The sequence below is a fragment of the Zeugodacus cucurbitae genome, chromosome 6 (genome assembly GCF_028554725.1).
Source record: "Zeugodacus cucurbitae isolate PBARC_wt_2022May chromosome 6, idZeuCucr1.2, whole genome shotgun sequence".
NCBI lineage: Eukaryota > Metazoa > Arthropoda > Insecta > Diptera > Tephritidae > Zeugodacus > Zeugodacus cucurbitae.
The window spans coordinates 51366000-51387390 of record NC_071671.1 but is presented as its reverse complement, the minus strand read 5'-3'; the positions used below and the strand labels follow the sequence as shown (position 1 = coordinate 51387390).

The 21391-nt window shown below is 37.2% G+C and overlaps 1 protein-coding gene across 15 annotated transcripts in view; it reads right to left on the bottom strand.

Annotated features, from left to right (window-relative positions):
• Positions 1-21391, bottom strand: part of LOC105214473 (putative mediator of RNA polymerase II transcription subunit 26) — a 96781-nt gene that overhangs the window by 5389 nt on the left and 70001 nt on the right. For 2 of the 15 annotated variants that reach the window (XM_054234735.1, XM_054234736.1), the window contains exons 5-17: positions 19718-19836; positions 19310-19645; positions 18989-19243; positions 18676-18756; positions 18215-18526; positions 17024-17129; positions 15665-16726; positions 11379-14231; positions 9072-9175; positions 8284-8673; positions 6125-7006; positions 3037-3433; positions 1618-2439 (exon numbers count right to left, since the gene is read on the bottom strand). In XM_054234735.1, coding sequence (XP_054090710.1) covers positions 1618-2439; positions 3037-3433; positions 6125-7006; positions 8284-8673; positions 9072-9175; positions 11379-14231; positions 15665-16726; positions 17024-17129; positions 18215-18526; positions 18676-18756; positions 18989-19243; positions 19310-19645; positions 19718-19836 — 7719 coding nt within the window. Of the gene's footprint in view, positions 1-1617; positions 2440-3036; positions 3434-6124; positions 7007-8283; positions 8674-9071; positions 9176-11378; positions 14232-15664; positions 16727-17023; positions 17130-18214; positions 18527-18675; positions 18757-18988; positions 19244-19309; positions 19646-19717; positions 19837-21391 lie in introns of those variants that run through there. The other 13 variants (XM_054234742.1, XM_054234743.1, XM_054234737.1 and 10 more) reach the window with 11 other exon arrangements.

Here is a 21391-nt window from a genome sequence, read left to right as displayed (position 1 = left end):
TTATTCTGCTTCTATTTGATTATGCCAGTCTACGCAATTTATACGAGTTGTTTGTTCGGTTCGCTAATGTTTGAGGTCTTAAGATTCAGAGAGATTCGGAGTGATTTGGGAGCAATAGAATAAATGCATTTGTGCTATATATCATTTATACTTTGTATGTTTGTTGACTCAAACCCCAATTTTTAATAAGCACTCAAGATAGTGTTAAATATTAAATTTCAACAAACTGATCAAGTAAATTTAGTTGTTTGTACATATATTGATCACAGACCTGTTTTGAAAACATCTAAAGGTACGACGTGTTGTTTCGACGAGCTTGGGGCGATTCCCATGACATTCGGTTATGAGGTACTGGAATTTACCCGAATTTTATCCTACCAAGGGCGGCTTGGAAAGGGCTATGATAGGTTGGTGTCATGCGTGATAACTCTCACGACAGCAGATTCTACTTTACCGAAATTGTCTCGTGTTTTAATAGGGTAAGGTTATCTGCCTTTGACGTTATTTAACCCTGTTTGGCTCGGAAATCCATTTAGTGATTAGAGATTAGATAAGAGTTCGTATTTTTGTTTCGATTAAAATCAAAGTTTTTTTATATTATATTGGTATTAAAATATGTTAAATGTTTGGGAAATCGCATCCCACAAGTGGGTAGAGTGCTTGGCTAAGCTCAACAGAAATACATATACCGCCTCTTATTTTTTAACAGAACAGACATACTTATGAACGTTTCCTGGAAAGACAATGCCATATGAAAAGACACTTTAATGATTTGTTGATATTTTGTAACAAGAATTACAGAATTGAGCGACGAGAAGACAACACATTAAGTGCTATTTATATTGAAATTTATAAATAACCGTTAGGTATTTAATTTTCGTTTTATCTAGTTAAAAACATAATAATATATATAGAGTTTAAACTATAGAAAAATAAGGAATCTAAGGGCTCAATTTGAGCAAAGGGACGATATTTCACGCAAACCCGCTACAAAAACAAATTCTATATCATAATAAACATTTTAAACTACAAATTATATGGTAACAACTTTGCTACAATTCTAAGTGCAATTGATGATTTGAAAAGGTAAAGGAGGTTATGAGTTGAAAAATATAGGTTTGAAGAAGAAGTAGGGTAATTAGAATCCTTTCTGATGTCTAAGGATTGAAAAACAGAAGTTGAAAAGAAAGTAGAGCTGAATGGTTACGAAGGAAGAGACAAAATGCAGCGCCAACACGTTTTCTCACACCGACAGTTTTGTATTTACAATACAATTCTTGCGCGTTGCAAACAGCTTTCAAATCATAACGAATGTAAAACATGAAATGACAAAAGTAAAAATGGTATAAAAAAACGTAGATGCAATAAAAATCAAAAAAAAAAAAAAACAGAAGCGCAACATGCAACGCGATCAGCAGTCACGGTATATAAATGATGGTGATGGTCAAAACAAAAATAGGTTTCAAAGACCGATTAGAACTGAACGCAAGACAACCAACTCAAAACACATTCAATGTCAAAAAATTCAAAATTCCGAAACGATATGAAAAATAAGAAACAGAAACAGAGATGCTTTCGTGACTGGTTGCAGGCAAAAACAAACAAACGCGCGCTCACTTGAATTGTGCGGGGCGGCATAGTAACCATTGCCGGCTGCGCCGCCGCCGCCAACGCTGCTGCCACTGCCATGATGTTGGTGTTGTTGTTGCTGCTGATGGTGATGATGACTGCGCGAACTGGTGCCATAAATGCTTGCCAACGACGACGGCGACGAACAGGTGGGTGAAGCCGGTTGCGAATGCACCGACGCCGGCGAATGGCAGTGAATGGTGGTGGTTTGAATGAACGGATTGGTGGCCACGAATATCTTTTGCTGTACGCTCGAGTGGCGCGACGGTATGGGCGGTTGGCGGTGGTTACTTTGTAATGTGGCCGACTTTTGTTTATATGACAGTTGTTGTTGCTGCTGCTGATGGTGTGGCAATGGCATCTGTGCGCGCTGATTAACAGTAGCCGTCTGCTGCTGCTGCTGGTGTTGCTGAGCGGCTGCGCTGCCGCCGGTGGCGGTAGAATGTTGATATTGTTGCTGTTGGTAGTGTTGTTGTTGGTGTTGCTGCTGTTGCTGATAGTGTTGTTGCTGCTGTAAACGCTGTTGTGCGAGATTCTTAGGCAATGTCATGGTGGCGGTGGGCGGCGCATAAGTGGCGCCTGCGCCGGAGCGTGTAGCATTTTTGGGCATGGTCGCGGTGGCATTGGCAGTGGCAGCGTAAATGGATGAATTGGTGGGTGGCGGTGGTGGATTTTCAAGCGGCGGCGGACAGCTATGTGTATGTGGCTCGCGATGATGTGCATGGTGCGACTGCTGTTGTTGTTGTTGCTGCTGTCTAGCGGCACCACCGGTATGTGCGTAGGACGATTGATGTTTTGGCGTCTGCGCAGCTGTGGTATTGTGTTTATTGGCATTAATTTGAGCGGCAGTGGCGGCGGCATTAGTTGCCGAAGACGAATTGATGGAGGAGGAGGAGGAGGAAGTGTAAATATTTGCGTGGTGAATATGCTCTTTAGGCGTTTGCGCTGCATTTTGCGATGTAACAGACTGATATTGATTGCTATGCTGATTGTGATGATGATTATGATGCTGTTGCTGTTGTAGTTGTTGTTGATGAAGAAGTTGATGATCACGCGTGGACGTATGATAATATGTGCCTGCAGCATTTGAAGCTTGCATTTGTATTTGTGATGATGGTGGATTTGGTGTTGGGGTTGGTGTTGCGAGTGCAACGGCCGTTGATGCGGCATTCGTTGCAAACGAACTGACTTTAGAGAGTAGCGATGAAGTTGATGATGATAATGGAAAATGTGGTGAAGATGTGTGTGTATGAGAATGAGATGATGATGATGATGTTGCTGCTGTTGTGCATACAGAGCCAGCAACAGATGATGATGATGAGACTGATGCTTGTGGTGTATGCGTTGCATTTGCAGTGCTGCTAAAACTACCATAAATTTTATTATGTTTCTCTAAATTCGATTTACCGTCATAGTTTTGCTGCTGGTGCATTGAACCGGTGGCGACTGATGGCAACTGCTGTTGCGTCTGCTGATGGTGTGGGTGCGTATAGTTCCGCATATAAACTGGCTCACTTTGGTGGTGCTGGTGCTGATGCTGTTGTTGATGCATATTGTGATGATGATTTGGTGAGTTCGGTGTGGAACCATAAATACCTTCACCGGTGTGCTGCTGCAGATTTTGTTTGCTCAAGCGCGCATTCAGCTGTGCAATCAAATTCGGATTGGTTTTCGGTTGTGTCGGTGGTATGACGTGATGATGATGATCATTCGTCGTCGGTGCGGGACTGGCCGAACGGAAACTCGACATGCTTGTGACTATTTTCGGTTGCGCATAAATGCCAGGCGATGATGTGCGGAATGACTAAGTGGAAAGAAAATATAAAAGAAAAAAAGCATAAATGATGGCGTCAAAAGGAAGCGAGAAGCAGTGATGTTGTTGGCAACAGAAAGTTTACAACATTTAATGCTGATGGATATTTGTGCTTTGGTTTTAATTGATTGATGGATTGATGTCAATGTGCGAGGTTATTAGTCACATAACCAAGTTTACGAATAAATTCATATATATGTATGCACATGTGTTAGTTGTTGTAGTTGTAGTATAGTACGTTACAATATATAGTTGATTGTGCTAGGTCTCATATGTACTATATGTGTGTATTTGTATTTATGGTGTGTTAATATGGGTTTAAAATCATTACAATATTTATAATTTGAATAATGAATAGTTAATAAAATTCTTTTTGTAATACATATAAGTTTAGTAACGGTTTATATAGTGTATTAAAACCAATGAGCCAACCAATGCAATTAATAATATATAATAATATTTAATTGTTTTCAAAATTTAAATAAATGAAAGAAGTTAAAATATAACAAAAAATAATAATTATTATAAAAAATAAAAATAAAATTTCAAAATAATTTTTTTTAATTGAATCACATGAATTAAATTAAGTTAATTTTTTCGACGAAATGTGTAAATATTGGTTCAATAAAGCTGTTTTTGAACTGGTGTTAGAAGTTCGGCGTATTGCTCTCTATAGTATGACCTGTATTGTATAATATTCCAAAAATTATTTAAACAAATAATAGTTTTAAATATATTTATATAATAACAATATTATTGAGTTAATTAGCTTTAATATAAAAATTCAAATAGTTTGGAAGTGTGGTTAAATTATAGCCAAAATCTACAACCAATAATGTTATTTTAATGATGATATGTTGAAATAAATAAAAAAAAAGATATTAAAAAATAGAAAATTATAATTTCATTTGAATTACATTTTTCATCTATTAGTCAAGTACAAATAAACTGCATATTAAGAACTATCAAACGAAGCAACAGTTGACTGTTGAGCACAGGGTCTATTAAAGAAATGTTGGATTAAACCGTATATGTACTGTTTATAACGGCATAAATATTGAAGTGAAGACAACAAGTCGAAATTTCAGAGCCATTACGGTCAGAGTCTCATACTTGATCTTCCTACTAAACTCTGGTTAGGCTGTCATGGATGATGATCGGTGCCCTAGATCAGAACCAATACAGTAATGATGTTATAAAAAAATATTCATAGGTGGGTTAAAATGTGAATTAGGCTAGGGTAATTACTACAACTTTGTCTTTCAGGATAAGATTGTGATATCAAGTGGATCTCAGTTGAAATCTCATTGAAAAATAATATAAAAGAAGACGATCAATAGAATTGTACTGAGAAACGCAGTGAACTGCATGTGTTCCAACGTCCAAAATTACAACGATAATTAAAAAAGAAGAACTTGGTTCGCTCCGACCTAGGATCATTCCAAAATTACTCTGGACCGTTGAGCGTTTTTAAATGCTACTTGAAACAATATACGCGTTTTTAAATGCTACTTGAAACAATATACGATACAGGAACGATTTGATTTTTGGAACACCACCAATTAATTTTGGGTAATGGATGGTTGATATGATCATCAAATTATTTTCTAGTTTTAGTTAAAAAGGAGCTCAATATTAAGGTATATGCTATCACAGGACATTAACTGATGAGGACTATGCACCAAGTACGCTCTGAAGATAATGATATATAGGAACATCATCCTTCCGAATACCCAGCGGTTAGCCGTTAAAAGAATGTATTTGCAATAGAGCTACGACCTAACGAAAAAAGGGATAGTAAATTAATATTTGGAAAATGCATAACAAACGAAGGGTCTTCTTTGAGATAAATAGTGGTACGATACTATATACTGGCCACTGCAGACTAATGGGTTATCTACGTAAACACTGAAGGTGAGACACCAGACAATCTACTCCTTGATTTTCCTGCGAAAAATATATCGCCTAATCTAATCTAATATGTATCACATGATATTATTGTAATATTGGGCCTTGTTTCTGAAAACAAAGCAAGGACTGAATATTGTAAATCCTTTATATATTATTAATAGCCAAAATATTTAAAATATAATATCTTCAAAGTGGAGATAGCTAAAATAGGAAGGGGATCTAAAGCTGAAGGAAAAGAACTGATATACATATTTTCTATTACAAATGTTTTATAAGCGTATAAGTAATGAATAATGGATCTGAAATATGCTTACACAAATTAGCAAAAATATCAGGCAAATGTGTTGTGAATAAGCTCTAAAACTAAGATCTAAATGTTACAATAACAATTATTATTAATATTACAAAAAAAAATGTAAAAGCAATAAATTAACCCTTGTTAGTTGAATTATGCGTGTGAATTAATTTCACTTTTAGTTTTTAAATGAGGTTACTACGTCTGAGTCCACTACATTTATTGGAAATTTTTAATTTTTTTTTTTATTTTTTTGTTTTTTTTTTTGAATTTTGTTAGCACTCTACAACATCCAGTTATGAATTAGCGGCGATTGCTCATATTGCAAATGCGTCGATTACATATTTATAAATAAACAAATGTTGGTGCGATGAAGCTGATTAGTACGAGTAGGAGTTACAGATTACACTAGAGTAGTACATAGGACCTTCTTTCTGCTGTCACAGCAGTTGTACACACTGGAAAGCGGAACTTACGGCGTTGTCGCTATATACATGGGACGCCTCATCCTCATGATCGAGCGTCAGAGCATCGAAATGATGTGCTAACTGCTGTTGTTGTTGTTGGAGTAGCGATGATTGCAGTTGCTGCGCTTTATTATGCTGTGGCTTGGGGGAGTGCGGGTGCTGGTGCTGATGGTGTGACGGCAAATAATCATATATCTGTTCATGTTGGCGTTTTTGTTGTAATTGATTGTGGTTGTTGTTGTTGTTGTGTTGATATTGTTGTGGTTGCTGTGTGGTGGCTGTAGCTAGTGCATTGTATTGATGATCAGCAAATTGTTTTTGTTGCAACTGTTGTTGTTGCTGCTGCTTAATCGAACGTTGTTGATTGGGATTGGGTGGCGGTAATGGTGGTGGCAACTCTATTTTACTATGTTGGAAATCATATGGTGGCGGTGAGGTATATGATGGTGACACCGGCTGTGTGTTTGTCTTATTATTGGGTGTAATACGAAGCGTGGTATTCACACCATAAATGTCCTGCAACTGTTGTGATTTCGTTGGTGTTGTTGGCTGCGTGGTAACGGCATCATAGTAATAAATAGTTGGTGTTATAGGCAAAGTTTGATAAGCTGCATCATTAGCGGCATTATTAGCATGATTAGCTATATTAGCATTAGTAGTAAGCGGCATTTTAGCGGAGGTCAGTTGGGTGGTGCTGGTTCTGACCTCCATATAGGGATTGTAGTACGAATAGGCATCGTAGTGGAGCGTCTGTTCAGTGTCGCAGTCGGGCAGCAACAAAGCGGTAGAGGAAAATGTCTTAACGGTGGTTGAGTAAATATTTTGTTGTTGTTGTTGTTGCATTGGTGTTGGTGATAGTGCTGGCGGTGTTGGTGTTTGTGTTGGTGAAAACTGTTTTAGGCAGTGTGGTGTTGGTGGTGGTGCAAATAGAATTCGGCGAGGAGTTAAAGAGGAGCAGAGCATTTGGGCCAGCGGGTGGGTGTGGGTATGCAATTTTTATTTTTTTCAATTTAAGCGCAGACAATTTGCATTTAGGAATATAAGTGTTTTGCAAGAGAATTTGTGAGTATAAAAAAATAATAGTTAAATCATAGTAAAATTATAGCAAAATAAAATAAATAAGAATAATAAATAAATATGAAATATATAATAAATAATTGCAATATGCTGGTTGAAGTAAGATTTTTTTTATTTTAAACCCATTTGTAAACTAATATGGTGCTCGAAAATAATTTTTTTAGGTTCAATGGTTAAATAAAATTTTATTTTCATACTTATAATTGTTATAATTTAAAGAATATTCGAAAAAAAATCAAGTTAGAATATTTAACTTAAAAAAAAATTGTTTATTCGAAAACTAATACGGTGCTTGAAAATAAGATATTCCGGTTCGATTTAACAAAAAAACATGTTTTTCGAATATTCCAAACTCATTCGAAAACTGATATTTTTTCGAAAATAACATATTTTGATTCGACGTTCAGCAAAACATTTTTATGTATGTTTTTTTAAATATTTTAAAATATGTTTTTCAGACTATATTGATTTAAAAAACAAATTTGAAAATTAATATGCTGCTCCTAAATACTTTTTTTTTTGGTTTGATATTCGAAAAATATGTTTTTCAAATTCAGTAATGAATTATGCATGACAGCATTTTTGAAAAATAAATTTTCGATTTCGAATTTTCGAAAACTATAGACATATATTTTTCAAAATTTGAAAGAGCTTGTTATGGTTTAAGGAATGTTTGAATAAAAGTCCTAGTAAAAACAACATAAAAAAACAATTGAAAACTAATTCCGCATTCGAATTTGAATTTGTGTTTTACTATTGAGTTTACTAATTAAACGAACGAAAAATAGAGAGAAATATTACAAAAATACATAAATTAATGAGTTTATAAATTATATCTCAAATCAACGCGATCTTGAATAATTTAAACAAAGTTTGAAATTTTAAAACTCGAAAATTATTTATATCCCTTTCAAAATACATATAAATATCACCCGAAGGAACTAAAAATCAACATAAAAAATTAAGGAGACTAAATATCTCAACACCGCGTGGGGAAAGCTTTCAACTAGATAAGTCAGTTGTTGTTGCTATGCAAGATTGATTGGGAGAACGATTTTGCGAAGGGACGTTATTGCACTACGTTTGCTCACCTGCAACGACTGATGTGATTGCTGTTGTTGCGTATGATGTTGTTGCTGTTGCATATGACGTATCGCATTCGGTGAAGCGGGTTTGTGACGCATAGCCGACAACGCTTTCACCGTTTCGGCAACCTTCAAGGAGGAGCTCGGTATTGCTGTAGCGGAAATAGCCGATGGCGGTGGTGGCGTAGGAGTCGATGTTTGTGCTTGTCTTGAGTCTAGCAGATAAGCGGGTGGGGGTGGCAGAGTATCAACGGTATCGTAGAGGGAGGAATTTTGTATTGATGTCGTTGCTGGCGATGGCTGCGGATTGGCATGAGGATGAAGATGATGGAGTTGTTGCGGATGTTGATAGTGTTGTTGCTGCTGTTGTAGATTTTGCTGTGGCGATTGTGTAGCCTAATGGCATTTTAGCGTAAGATAATGTTGCAGGTAAATAAAATTAAAATATAAAAATTATAAAATAAATAAATAAAAATTTTAAAATAGCAGAGAAAATATAAATAATATAAAATGTATTAAAAGAAATTGTAAAAAAAAATATTTGAAAAATATATTAAAAAAAAATTTACAAAAATATTTGATAAAATTGTAAAAATATATTTGAAAAATATATTTCCAAATTTTGTAATTATGCGTATTTGTGCCTAAAGTTAAAGTGTGTGTTGTTTAGTGTTGTGTACATTGAATACATAACCTCAAATACTTAATTTAACCTCTTTAGTGTTATTGCTAATTTCTTTTACTTCGTTACTTAGACTTAACAAAATATTTTATATAAAATGTTTTTCACTTACCGCCGTGCCGGTGGCATTCGGCGTCACCGATGAGCTGCGACGCACTGGCGGCGGTGGCTTGGCGGTATTTATTGATGAGCGACGCGCTATTCGTGTTACGCCTCCTGTTGCAATAAAACAAATTTAATATTAGTATATGTTGAGAGTAGCTTTTGAATGCAATTAGATGCTTGATTTTTAGATTTCCCATTCAATTTGTTAATTGCCATAGTTATATTATACATTTATCATTAAATATATATAAATATATATATTATAGAATTTTATATTTTTATATTTGTAGTAGTGACTGTTAGATGCACAAACACAAGACACCATAATATTTAGTAGGCCGTTTTAGTTACTCATGTCACACGAGTATATTAAATTAAGATATGGCTTTATATAAAACTAGTTATGTATTCATGTAGTACATATATGCTTGTATTTACATATATACACCGTTAATATATATGTACATATGTACAATTGATATAATGACAGTATCAATAACCAATAAATAGTGAAAGTGCTGAAATTTTCATTGCTGCCAAATTGCTAACTGAACTGAGTAATATTTCGAATAATTTAATTTTAAAATTACAGAATTTCTAAAATCACATCAATTATTTATTGGATTAGGCCAATATTAGAGGAAAATTTATTTTTATATAATTCACATAATTCAATTAGCAACTGGCAAAATTAGTAGACACCAATTATTTATAAAGCTTTCACCAAAGCTGCGCACATGAAGCTTTTAAAGAGATTTCAAAAAAATTGAAGCTTAAATTTTATTAATTTTCTTTTTTGACACCACCGATTGCACGATTCCTCTTCCACGCAGTTAGTCCAACTTAAATTGGGCATGAGTGTAAGTGGTAAGTGCTTAGTTAGGCAAGTGAGTTATGATACAAGCAGTGTTTATGAGTGTAAATGCATTTTTAATGAGTGAATGAATGAGAATATTGTAGTGAAGAGGTGATATGATGAGACTGTTGGAATGTTTAGGATGTATTATTATTTGGATAATGGCTATATTTTCATAGCTGTGGTTATTGTAGTTATTAATGGTCCTTATGACAGAAAAAATAACCGAAAATTAAAAAAAAAATTAAAATTTAAAAGCGCTTAACAAGTCTAAAAAATAAAAAATAATAAAAGAAAATTGTTTATTTTGTTATAAATTAAAAACAAATTAAAGCAGTTTGAAAAAATGAACAAACTAGTAATAAAAACATTTAAAAATTATTAGATAAATATTTATTTGAAATATAAATTCAAAAAAAAAATAAACTAGTAAAAAAATAAAAAATAATAATTAAAATTTTATATCAAAATTAAAAAAAAAACTATAAAAAATAAAAATTAATAGAATAAAAAAAAATAAATGTAAAAAAAATTTAAACTTGATTAAAAAAATAGTGTTAAAGAATAAGTAAAAACGAAAAAGGTTAAAAACATTTTTGTTTTTGATATGGACCCTAAACTTAACTTTTAAAATTTGAAAATATTACAATCGAAAGTGAAGACAAGAACGGACGAAAAGAGTTCAAATGCGAAATACGAATAATCAACGAAATATCTGACAACTTAATGAGCCATTTAATGATGAGAAAATATTGAGAATAACAATAATAATATTTTGGTAGGTTGAGAGAAATTCTTCTATAATTGTATGTATGAGTTTTGGTATTATTCTAGAAATGGATAATATTACATATTTGAAGTCACCTAGCAAATTACTAGCAAATTATTTACGATCGTATTAACTAACAGATTAGATATTCGTTCCCAAAGGAAAAAATTAGGAAAGTAATGCCAAAACAATTTTTTGTCGGTTGGATAGTTGAGAGAGCCTTGATCTAGTTAGCAGTACTCAACACATATATTTATATTAAATATTTTTAAGTAGGTTAAGTGAGGTTATGGATGATTGAAATTACAAACCATCTGTATATAGACTGAAAATTCGGTACTATGGTTAACATGTGTTGAAATCAGTTAAATACTACAATATAAAAATTATAATTATTTTCGATAATAGTAGTCAGTGTTTAAGAAACGCTTCAAAAGCTAATATTTAGTAAAGCACACGAGAGTTGATTAATGAACAAATTATAAGAAATACGAAAGCTTTGTAAACAAATCAGAGAAATCGAAACACAAAACCGAAAGACACACAACATAAAACACCAAAGAAGAATTAAGAAATTAGGCCAGAATTATAAGTGTGAGATGATTAGTTTGTAAAACAGTAGAACACAAAAAAACAAACAAACAAACAACCAAAAAGAATGTCAAAGAAAAGAGTCAAAACGAACGAACCCGACAATGAAGCCGGTCTCGGCGTGATATTCGGTTTGGCGTTGGCGGAATTTATGTTGGAATTGGATGCGGATGCGGATGCAGACGAGACCGACGTGGCAGAAGCTGCTGATTGTTTGGTGTGAATGGGTGGAGTTGTTGGTGGTTGCGATTGAGGTGGTGGTGCGGACGCACAAGTAGAAGAAGAACACGCATAGGCACAGGTGGAGACAGACACGGATGATGGGGATGACGATAACGATGATGATAATGATGATGTTTTTGTTGTTGACAATGCCGTGTGGTTTTTGGTTTGTTGATGTATATGTTGTTGTGATTTTTGTTTATCCAAACGCAATGGTAATGGTGGCGTTGGTGGACATTTCACCAGGCGATCAGATGACGAGCGTATAGCAGGCGTGCATGATAATAATGACGAACGTGATGATGATGATGATGTTAAAGTGGAACGTAATCGTGATGGAGATGGAGATGAAGCACGACGTGGGTTTGATGATTTTTGTGTAGATGACATGGAGGCAGAGCGTTTGGGGCGTGTTTTAGCATTAATGTTGTTGGTGGTATGAATTTTGTTGTACATGTGGTTGTTGTTGTGTGTTTTCAGCGCATGAAATTGATAATGAGTACGATTAGAATGGGTTTGTTTACTAGCTGTTTTAGGATATGTAGATGATGCAGAAGATGCTGTTGCATTTCTACTACTATTATTATTATTATTACTACTACTTTTAGTACCATTTTGATAGACAAGCTGTGATGGCCCTGCTAATGAGGATGATGCGGATGCGTTTGTGTGTTGGGATGATGCAGCTTTCACTACAAAAGCCAAATGATTTGATGATGATGCAGATGAAGGGGATGCGGATGCAGATGCAGTTGTAGTTTTTGTAGGTGTTGCATTTGGAATAGAGTTACTACAACTGTTGCGCTTATTTAAGCTAATTGCATTACAATTATTGTTATTGCTGTTGGTGTTGCTGCTCGGGACGTTACTGCTACTGCGATTGCCAAGACCATTGCCAACAGCGCCGCCGTTGGTGGTTGTTGTTGTGGTGGTGATGTTATTGGTGTTGTTGGAATTATTATGATGGTGGTTATTGTGGTTGTTGTGATTACTGAGGTATATTGTACTATTCGTGTTGTTGGCGGTTGACTGTGGTGACTGATGTTGTTGTAGGTGTTGTTGCTCCTGCAACAGTTGTTGTTTCTGCTGCAACAACTCGTGATGTTGTTGCTGTTCATGCTGCAATTGCAACTTCAACTTCTGTTTGCGTATTTTCGCATCTAAATCGGCCTTGAAATTGGCCTTCGTCAAAAGCGGTGGCGGCGGTGGGGTGGAACGCTCCCCCATCGCCTCACAACTACCTCTACAACTATTACTACTACTACTCTTACGCACGTTTGCGTTAGCCTCTAACAACAAATTGTCGGCCGTCGCTTGGCCATTGAATATGCTCAAACTCGGTTTGGGCGGTATCACCGCTTTGCGGCGTATTATGGTATCTGCGTGGTGCGTGTTGTGTGCATTTGTTGGTGTTGCCACCCTTCTACTACCTTCCTTGCACTCGGCTTGCGCTTGTGCTAGTGGCGTACCTGCGTGTGCGTATTGCTGGTGATGATGCGGCGCACGCAGCAGTGATAGTTCACTGCCGCTATTGTTGTTGTCGCCGCCACAACCGAGCAGCTGCAGTTGTTGTTCGCTGGATGCGCGGAACGAGGAGAGTCGCTGTTTGGCAGGCGCTACGGTTGCGGTGTGCGGTGGCGAGGTCGGTCCCAAACACGACAACGACGACGACGACAAGGCCAGCACGGACATCATGCCGGCACCTGGTGCGGCCAGCCCGTCGTGTGGCGTACACATACTCGTCGGCAATTGTGTCAATTCGCGCATTTCTTGTCGTCCCAACTGCTGTTGCAGTGGATCCTTTGTGCGCAGCACGACAATCTCGGAATTCTGCTTGACATAGTCAATGTCCGGCGTGATGGGGATCTGATGATCATAGATCACAACGACATTACTGCCGCCATCACTACCGTTATCCTGTTGCGTCATTTGGTGGTACGTCTCGGAGGTGTGCGATGCGCAATCGTCGGCCGTCGTTGTCGATGACACTGCCATCAACGAGCGATTATCGCCGATAACGCTGGCCACATCGGCGGGCTCATCCACGCCCGATGAGGCGGCTATCGACGATGAGGACACCGCTGTGGCGAAGTGCGCGAACGTGGGATTCTCGTAGCCACCCGCCAGCGAACTCGTTTCGCTTACATAGCAACGACTCAGCTCCGAATCGGAATTGTATTGTTGCATCAATGAGCGTCCGTTATTGTCATGACCCGTGGCACAACTCTCGCGACTACTAATGCTCGTGTTGTGTTCGTTGTTATTGCTACCCTTTGTGTTGTTATTATTGTTGTGATTGTTATTTATACTCGTCAGCGAGCCGACATCTGCCGCAACATCATCGGAGGCGGCGTCGGAGAGATCAGTACCGCAACCGCTCGTCTGATTGCTGGCGCATTGTGGTGACTTGGGTGGACGCGGTGGGCAAATAACGGTTAGTGGTGTTGTTGTGTCGACGCGCTCCGCTTCTGTCACTGTGTTTGCTGTGCTACTCATATCATTGCTGTTGGCACCGCTGCGTATGTCGTTCACAGGGAAGGGACGATCGCCGCAATTATCACCCACAGTGTCATCATCCGCTGTTGTTGTTGTGTGCGTTGTTGCTTGTGTTGTCACCGCCGCTGTTGTGGTTATTGCTGCACGCTTGCTTTCATCGATCTCGCGTTGAAACGAGTCTAATTCGCCAATTAAATTATTTAATTCTTGAATCGAGTCTTCAAAACTTTTATCTACAGAAATGGGTCGTTGGTGGTGGTGGTTGTGTACGGTTGTTTTTATTGGTATTTTGTTGTTGTAGAAATTTGCGGAAATTGTTGTTGTGTATTTGGTGCGGCAGAAAGTTGCATAGTGTAATTATTGTTGTTGGTGTGGATTTAGATTTATATACATTTTTTTGTCGAAAGTTTATTTTTGTTGTTGATTGGAGATTTTTAGATAGATATGTAGTGCAATTTTGTGGTAAGAGTAGATTTTATCATTCAATTTTACAAGTAAATCATTTTGAGAATTTGGGAGGCAGTTTTTGTTGTTGGATTTGTGTATTTTTTTTTTTTTGGTTTTTGTTGCATTTACATTTCATGTGTTTGTTGTTCAGGTCGCAGTGTTGTTGTTGTTTTTGTTTTGCATAAAACAAAAAACAGCAAGGTATATATATAATGTTGGGTGAAGTGGGGAAGAAAAAAGAAAAGGGGAGAACGAAAAACAAAGAAAATTCAATTAATTTGTTGTAATTTTTTGTTGTCAACAAATTTGTACAAAAATAAAGACAAACAGGATATATTTACATAAACCAGACAAGGATGCAGGGTAAGCTTTAGAGGACAAATTCTTGGAAAATTTATTTGAACGAAATTTCCTTTCACTTCAAAATTTTTAAAATGTTTTAAAAATTGCACAATATTTTTAATTATAAATATTGTTTTAAATACAAAAATATAATATTATTTATATATTATATTAATATTTGTTCGATATATTTTTTAAATTAATTATTATGTTTAATTCTCATTTTTAATTAATAATAATTTTCTTTGTTATTAAAAATTTATTTTGAAACAAAAAAAATTTAAATAATAATTGTTTTTAATTAATAATTATTTTTGATTGTTTTTAAATTAAAAAAAAAAAAATAAATTAAAAAAAGGTACAATTGTAAAAAAAAATCGAAAATGTATTTTATATTCAAAATAATTTTGATTTGAAAAAAAAAAATTAATTTCGAAATCGAAAAATATTAAAAATAAATTCTATGATGGAAGATTAAAAGAATCACACAGAAGGTGTTGGCAACACTGCTTCAACGCTAATTTTTCACTATTCAACCTCTAAACTTAACCCTTATGCGCACGGGACAAAATAACAAATGCGGCAGAACAGTTGGTGAATAATACAAATGTAGTTGTGGGTGGGTGTTAGGGGTAGGACTGCTGGGAATTGCAACAAAAGGTGCAAACTAATGTGCTTGATTGCGCTAAGCGCGGGGGAACTGTATTATGGAATAGTTGCAAAGTTGCATGTAGTGTTGTGCTGGGTGTGGCTGGATGGCACGAGTACACTTGAGGTGGTGTTTTGTTTACGAGTACAAACAATGAGTATAATTCATGTTCGTAAACGGCTAGAAACAGACGCGCGATATAAGCTCAAACACGCCATGCCTACTCACCCACTTCCAGCTGCTCCGTGTGCGGTTGTTGTAGCGGTTGCGTCGGCTGTTGATAGTGGTTGCCACCGGTGCTGGTGCTGGTCGCTCGATAAACTTCATCCGGATTTCGACGTGTGCCATAGATAGCCTCAACGTTGGCACGTCCTGGTGTAACCGTAGCGGTGGATGCGGCTGCAGCGGCGGCTTGCGCTTGCTTCTCGAACATCGAAGCCTTCTGCAACACGGAGGCACGTGAACGTTCGTCATTCTCTACAATAGTTGGGGATTCTGTATCGTTTGCTGTTGCATTTGTATTATAGGGTTGCTCGGACAATTCGGTGGGCGTGGTTTGGGACTCTAAGCATGTAGCATTATTCATAGTGTTGTTATTGCTATTTGTTTGTTGTTGCTGCTGTTGTATATCAGTTACGTGTGTGGGTTGAGCAGCATCCGGTTCGGTGATCTTCAACACATCGCTATCGACTGAAGCGGTGCCACTTTGTGGTGGAGTCGGTGAATTGACATTGTATACGAAGCCGCTCAACATACCGCTCGTCACGCTTCCGCCACTGGGTGTACCGGCAGCCGTTGATGACGGCGAATTCGTGAGCAGTGGTGAATAGTGGTTTTGTGGTGTTGAGCTGCCGCTCGATGGTGTCGGTGTTTGGCCAACAAGCGGTGTGGCTATCGTGCCCGACTCGATGGAGGGATGCGAATGCAGGGAGGGTGTGTTTGAGGACGCAGACGACGAGGAAACGGAATGTGAACGTGTTTTACTGCCGCTGCTGTTGTTGTTGCAGGCCAAAACACTTGCATGTTGTTGTTGACCCGATGCAGTCGAATCGTTAGAGAACTGTGAGGAAATCGAATCGATCGAATGCTGTTGTTGCAAGCCACCGACTGGTCGCTGTTGTTGTTGGTTAGTATTTTTTGCTGCCGCCATATTGGCCAGCTCAGACATATTGACGTAAGTGGGTGGCGGCGATGATGACTGCAAATGCTGTTGATGATGTTGTTGCAATTGTTGTTGCTGCTGCTGTTGCTGTTGCATGTGTTGTTGCTGTGCGTGATGCGCTGAGAGCTCTGCTTGCGGGATTTCATTTTAATTTATATGCGAGTTTCGGCACATTGAAAGCGAGCGTGCGTGCGTTGAGCGGCGGCCGCGTAGCGTGTATGTGTATATTTAATTATTTGTACATAGGATATTAAGTTAGGCATAAGAGAGGGGAGAATAGAGAGCACAAAAACGGGGTAATTAGTAAACTCGGATAACTGGGTAATTAGCATAGACATTGACGCTTGACAAATTAGAGAGAGAGATACACATAGTGAGCCACTCGCAGCGTTCTCACGTAGTGTGGTGGAATTGCGTTTACTCACCTTTCGTTATATGAGCCGGTATGGGCGAGGGGCATTGACGTTGTAAGAGATTGTTGGTGCCGCGATTATTGTTGGCCGGAATTGGACGTTCCAACGAGGAGCAACGCTGTAAAAAATTATTTTGAGAATTAATGGAAACTTAAAAAACAAATATTATATCGAGGGGAGTTTTAAAGTATGAATTAAGCATATCAACAGATCGATAGTAAAATTCAAATATAAAACTGCCTAGGATGTATCGGGCCAACGATTGTAAACGAAGCGTTCCTTAAAGCTGTTTATAGATTGTTCTTGTTGTTGTTGTAACGGTTATACAGATAAACTATATTGTTGAGTTAAGTTGTCACTGACGTTATTTAATGGTGTGTCCCGATAAAGAATTGTTTGGAGGATATTTGAGGAAGTGTGTTTGAAGGGTATATAACAACAACAACCAATACAAAACTCTTCTAACATAAATTTGTTCACTATGATCATCTAACGATGGCTCCATTAAACTATTTTTTCGACGAAAATTCACGTAGAGTTCATTAAGTAAACTTTTTAAGTCGATACAACAACAAGTAAGCGGTTTTACCGCAGATTTGGGAAAGCGTAACTGTAATATTTAACACTACAGCAATCGTTTCTACTACAGTTTAATCTTAGTAACCCAAACGGACTCGATTCTTTAAGAAGAACAAGCACTGTTAACTCGACAGCATTCTTAAAATTATTCGGGAAAAGTTTTGAGACGCTGTAACAAGAACAACAAGGGTGTAACAACAATTATTTAAGATAAAAAATTTAAAAAAAATTTTAATATCGATCAGTTGAGATGCTTCTTCTTTTTTTATTTCTATTTTTTTTTTATAAAGACAACATGACATTACAGGGTTATCTTTTCGACAATTATAAATGTACTAGCCTAACTGTACATGCACACTACATGATATATATTTTCTTTGATTGGACCGACAAGGATGACATACGAATTGTGGTCTCGATTAGGAGTTTAAATTGGAAGAAAAGTGCATCCTAAACTTACCACACGTGTTGGTTTCTGATGACAATAATAATAGTAATAATACAATTAAATTAACAACAAGAATTGATTACCGCAAATACAAATACAAAGAAAAAAGAAAATATGCACATACATGTACATAAATATGTAGAAATATGTATATATAACTGCTTAAGTGAACCTACCACTGGCAAAGGTGGGCGACTCAATGCACCAGCGGGCGATTTTTGTGTAGATGGTGTATTAGCGCCGGACCCTGCACCGCCACTGGTGCCATTCGGTGTGCCCGGTATGCTGCCGCTGCCGCCACTACCCTCCAGTATGGTCTCCGGATTCTGAAAGGTGTAAACGGTTAGCGGTGGCCGTTGATGGCCCTTCTCGTAGGCGGTGGAGATGGTGTGTGGACGATCGGCGGCAGGTGGCAACACTGGTACAGCATCCTGGGAATGTGGTGGCCAAGTGGAAACAGCATGTGATTGACTAGTGGCAGTAGAAGCCTTTACAATAGAGAGTTTAAGATTAGTGAAAATCAAAGAAGCAGCAGAAGAATTTTAAGCAAATTAAAATCACAGTTATGTACAACAAAAGCGTGATTGAATTATAATATCGAAATTAATTATAATAATATTAAGAAAATAATAAAAACCTGTGTGGTTAGCGCTGGCGATGAGCAAAAGCCACTATCACTGGATTCACCAGGTTTCAAGCGTATTGCAGGCGAAATTAACTATAATTATGATGAGTATGAAAAAAAAACAAAAGAAACACACAACATAAAATAAACGAATAAGGCGCAAAAGTAATAACAATTAATTAAACAAATTATATAACATATGGCACATAAAGCATAAATAAAATCTGCTTAAAGAACTGAAGCACACCACAGCGACTTTAAGCAGTGCTGTAACCACAGCGATACACACTCTCCTCACTTAGACTTCGGCTTAGCCCTTACTCACCTGCGATAGCGAACGTGGATAGTGATGATGTCCCGGTGAGTTGCTTGAGCCACTGCTATTCATGGAGCTAATGGAACAAACGGAACTTTTGCGAGAACCCAGCGAATTTGAGCAGCCACCTTGCGAGCTCGAACCGCCACCCGGCGATTCGGGATATAGCGACATCGTGGCTTTGGTGTCATGTATTAGCTCCTCGGAGGCTTGTGGCAAAACGCTGGGCTCTTTCGTGACGATGGCGATCGAATCCATAGCTTCCTACAGCACAAAAAACATAAATTCAGTTAGTATTTGAAAGTGTTTGTATTCAGGCATACCACTCACTTGCAAATGTCCCAGCTCTGACATGACTTCACATTCTTCCTTGACGACTGGCTGCAACATATGTACAAAACTGCAATAGCGCAAACGCTCCTCGATCATGGCTGAACGCAGCGATTTCTTTTCCACCTCCTCCAGTTCGGCGCGTCGCTGTGTCACATCGTGCTTATGCGAATCCATAAGCGATTGTATAGTATCCGATTGACCTTTACGTGCTTTCTTCTGCAGTCGCAACGTGTCGCTGGAACACTTCTTCAGTTCGGTGCGACAACGTTTATACTCTTTGGCATGTTCCTTGTCGATGGTGATCACTGTGCGCTTCCAGTCTTCTAGTTTTTCCTGCGAGGAAGTAGATGAAATTAGTAATTATTAAGTATTTTGAAACATAAAAGTATTCGAGTCTGCACTTACTTGCAATGGCTGTACAAGGCAGTCCATTATTGCTGTTGTGAAAGTCTTCAGGCGTGATTCGACCGCTTTGTGTCGTAGACAGACCCGTGTCAAGGCGGTGCCAATTTCTTTGGAAGCTCCTGCAAGTGAATGGAGAGGTTAGATATATTAAAACGTTTCTTTTTATAAATTAATGAAATTATAGCTGTGAAATATTGGATTTTAAGAGATTTTCTCACGAATCAAGTGTATTGTGGCATGAGACGTATTGTTGTACGTGAAATGAGATTATCAGCCGTATCCGAACCAATAAAGGGATTTTTTTTCCTCCTGAGAGAATGTCTTTTTTCAGCTGGTTTGAAAAATTCGTATCGTTTTTTAAGAGAGCATCACTAAACCTAACCAGAAAATATTTAAAATATTGCATTAGGAGATCGTTTAGGATTCACTATTTTTATGAAAAAGATGCTGCTGAAGATATCAAATGCTATAGATGGGCATATCGTTCGTGAATATGTGGATATTTGAAAGGTCCGTGCATAGTGGTAGCCGCACGAGCGCACAAACCACCAATTCCAACAAAGAAATTCTGAGCTACGTTTCATCGCAATGTATGAAATATGGCGCGATTATTTCAATCTGGCAACCGGACGACAATCATCCAAGTGGACTGTGACCGAATTTATTTCATGTCAGTTGGTTTTACGGGCACAGATCCCGGCAAAGGGCTACCAACACTCCAATATTCCATAAAATTTTATTCTATTATCGTCGAGAATTGGGCCTTTTACTATTATAGAAATGTTGCAAGATCACTATAATCGGTTTAACGCTGTCGAAGCAATACAAATTTTAATTATATTAATATGATACGAACATCAAATATATCATTCATGTGGTCAAAGTGGTAGAAACCTTACTCTTTTCTATGAAACAGTTTCTTAAAATCAATATCAAATCTGATAAATCTCTATGCTCTTTTACATACTTTAAAAATTACCGTTATTGAAAGTATTTAGGATATAAATATATATCCTCAGAGGTCATGCTATATGAACGAGAGCGGACATACATATGTATATGTATTACATATTGAAATTTATACATAAATGATGATATACAAATGGTTCTCATGCAACGGAAGTTCCCAATCATGATTCTGAAGGCCGGAAGTAGAGCAGTGCAATTAATATGTGACTAGTTGTAACTGGGGAAAATGCTGAGTAATAAAATATTGACATACTTTCCGTTATGTCCTTACTCTCACGCTGCTGCTAACAATAAATGATAAGCAAAGCAAAGAGCAACAAAGAACTGCTCTGGACAACATATGCAAATAAACTGTGTAACTGGATTAACTGGTTTCAACCATTTAGATGGATATGTAGTTAGGCAGATATATGAGATGGCTTGCAGATGTAGAAATTTGAAAAATGATTGATGGATGGTGAGACTGGACTCTTTCCGATGGTAATAAGAAATAAGTAATAGGTAATAAGTAATAAGAAAAGATGTTGACAAAAAAAACGGGGGACTCATGACAGCAGTGCCAAACAGAACAAAGAGTTAGGAGACATTTCAAGTTCAAGCAATCTTCGCTTCTTTTTTCCGTTCTTCCACATCTGTAGTCCACTAAAATTCTTAAACAAAATTTTCAATTTATGTTGCATAGCCACAATAACCAACTTGCAACCA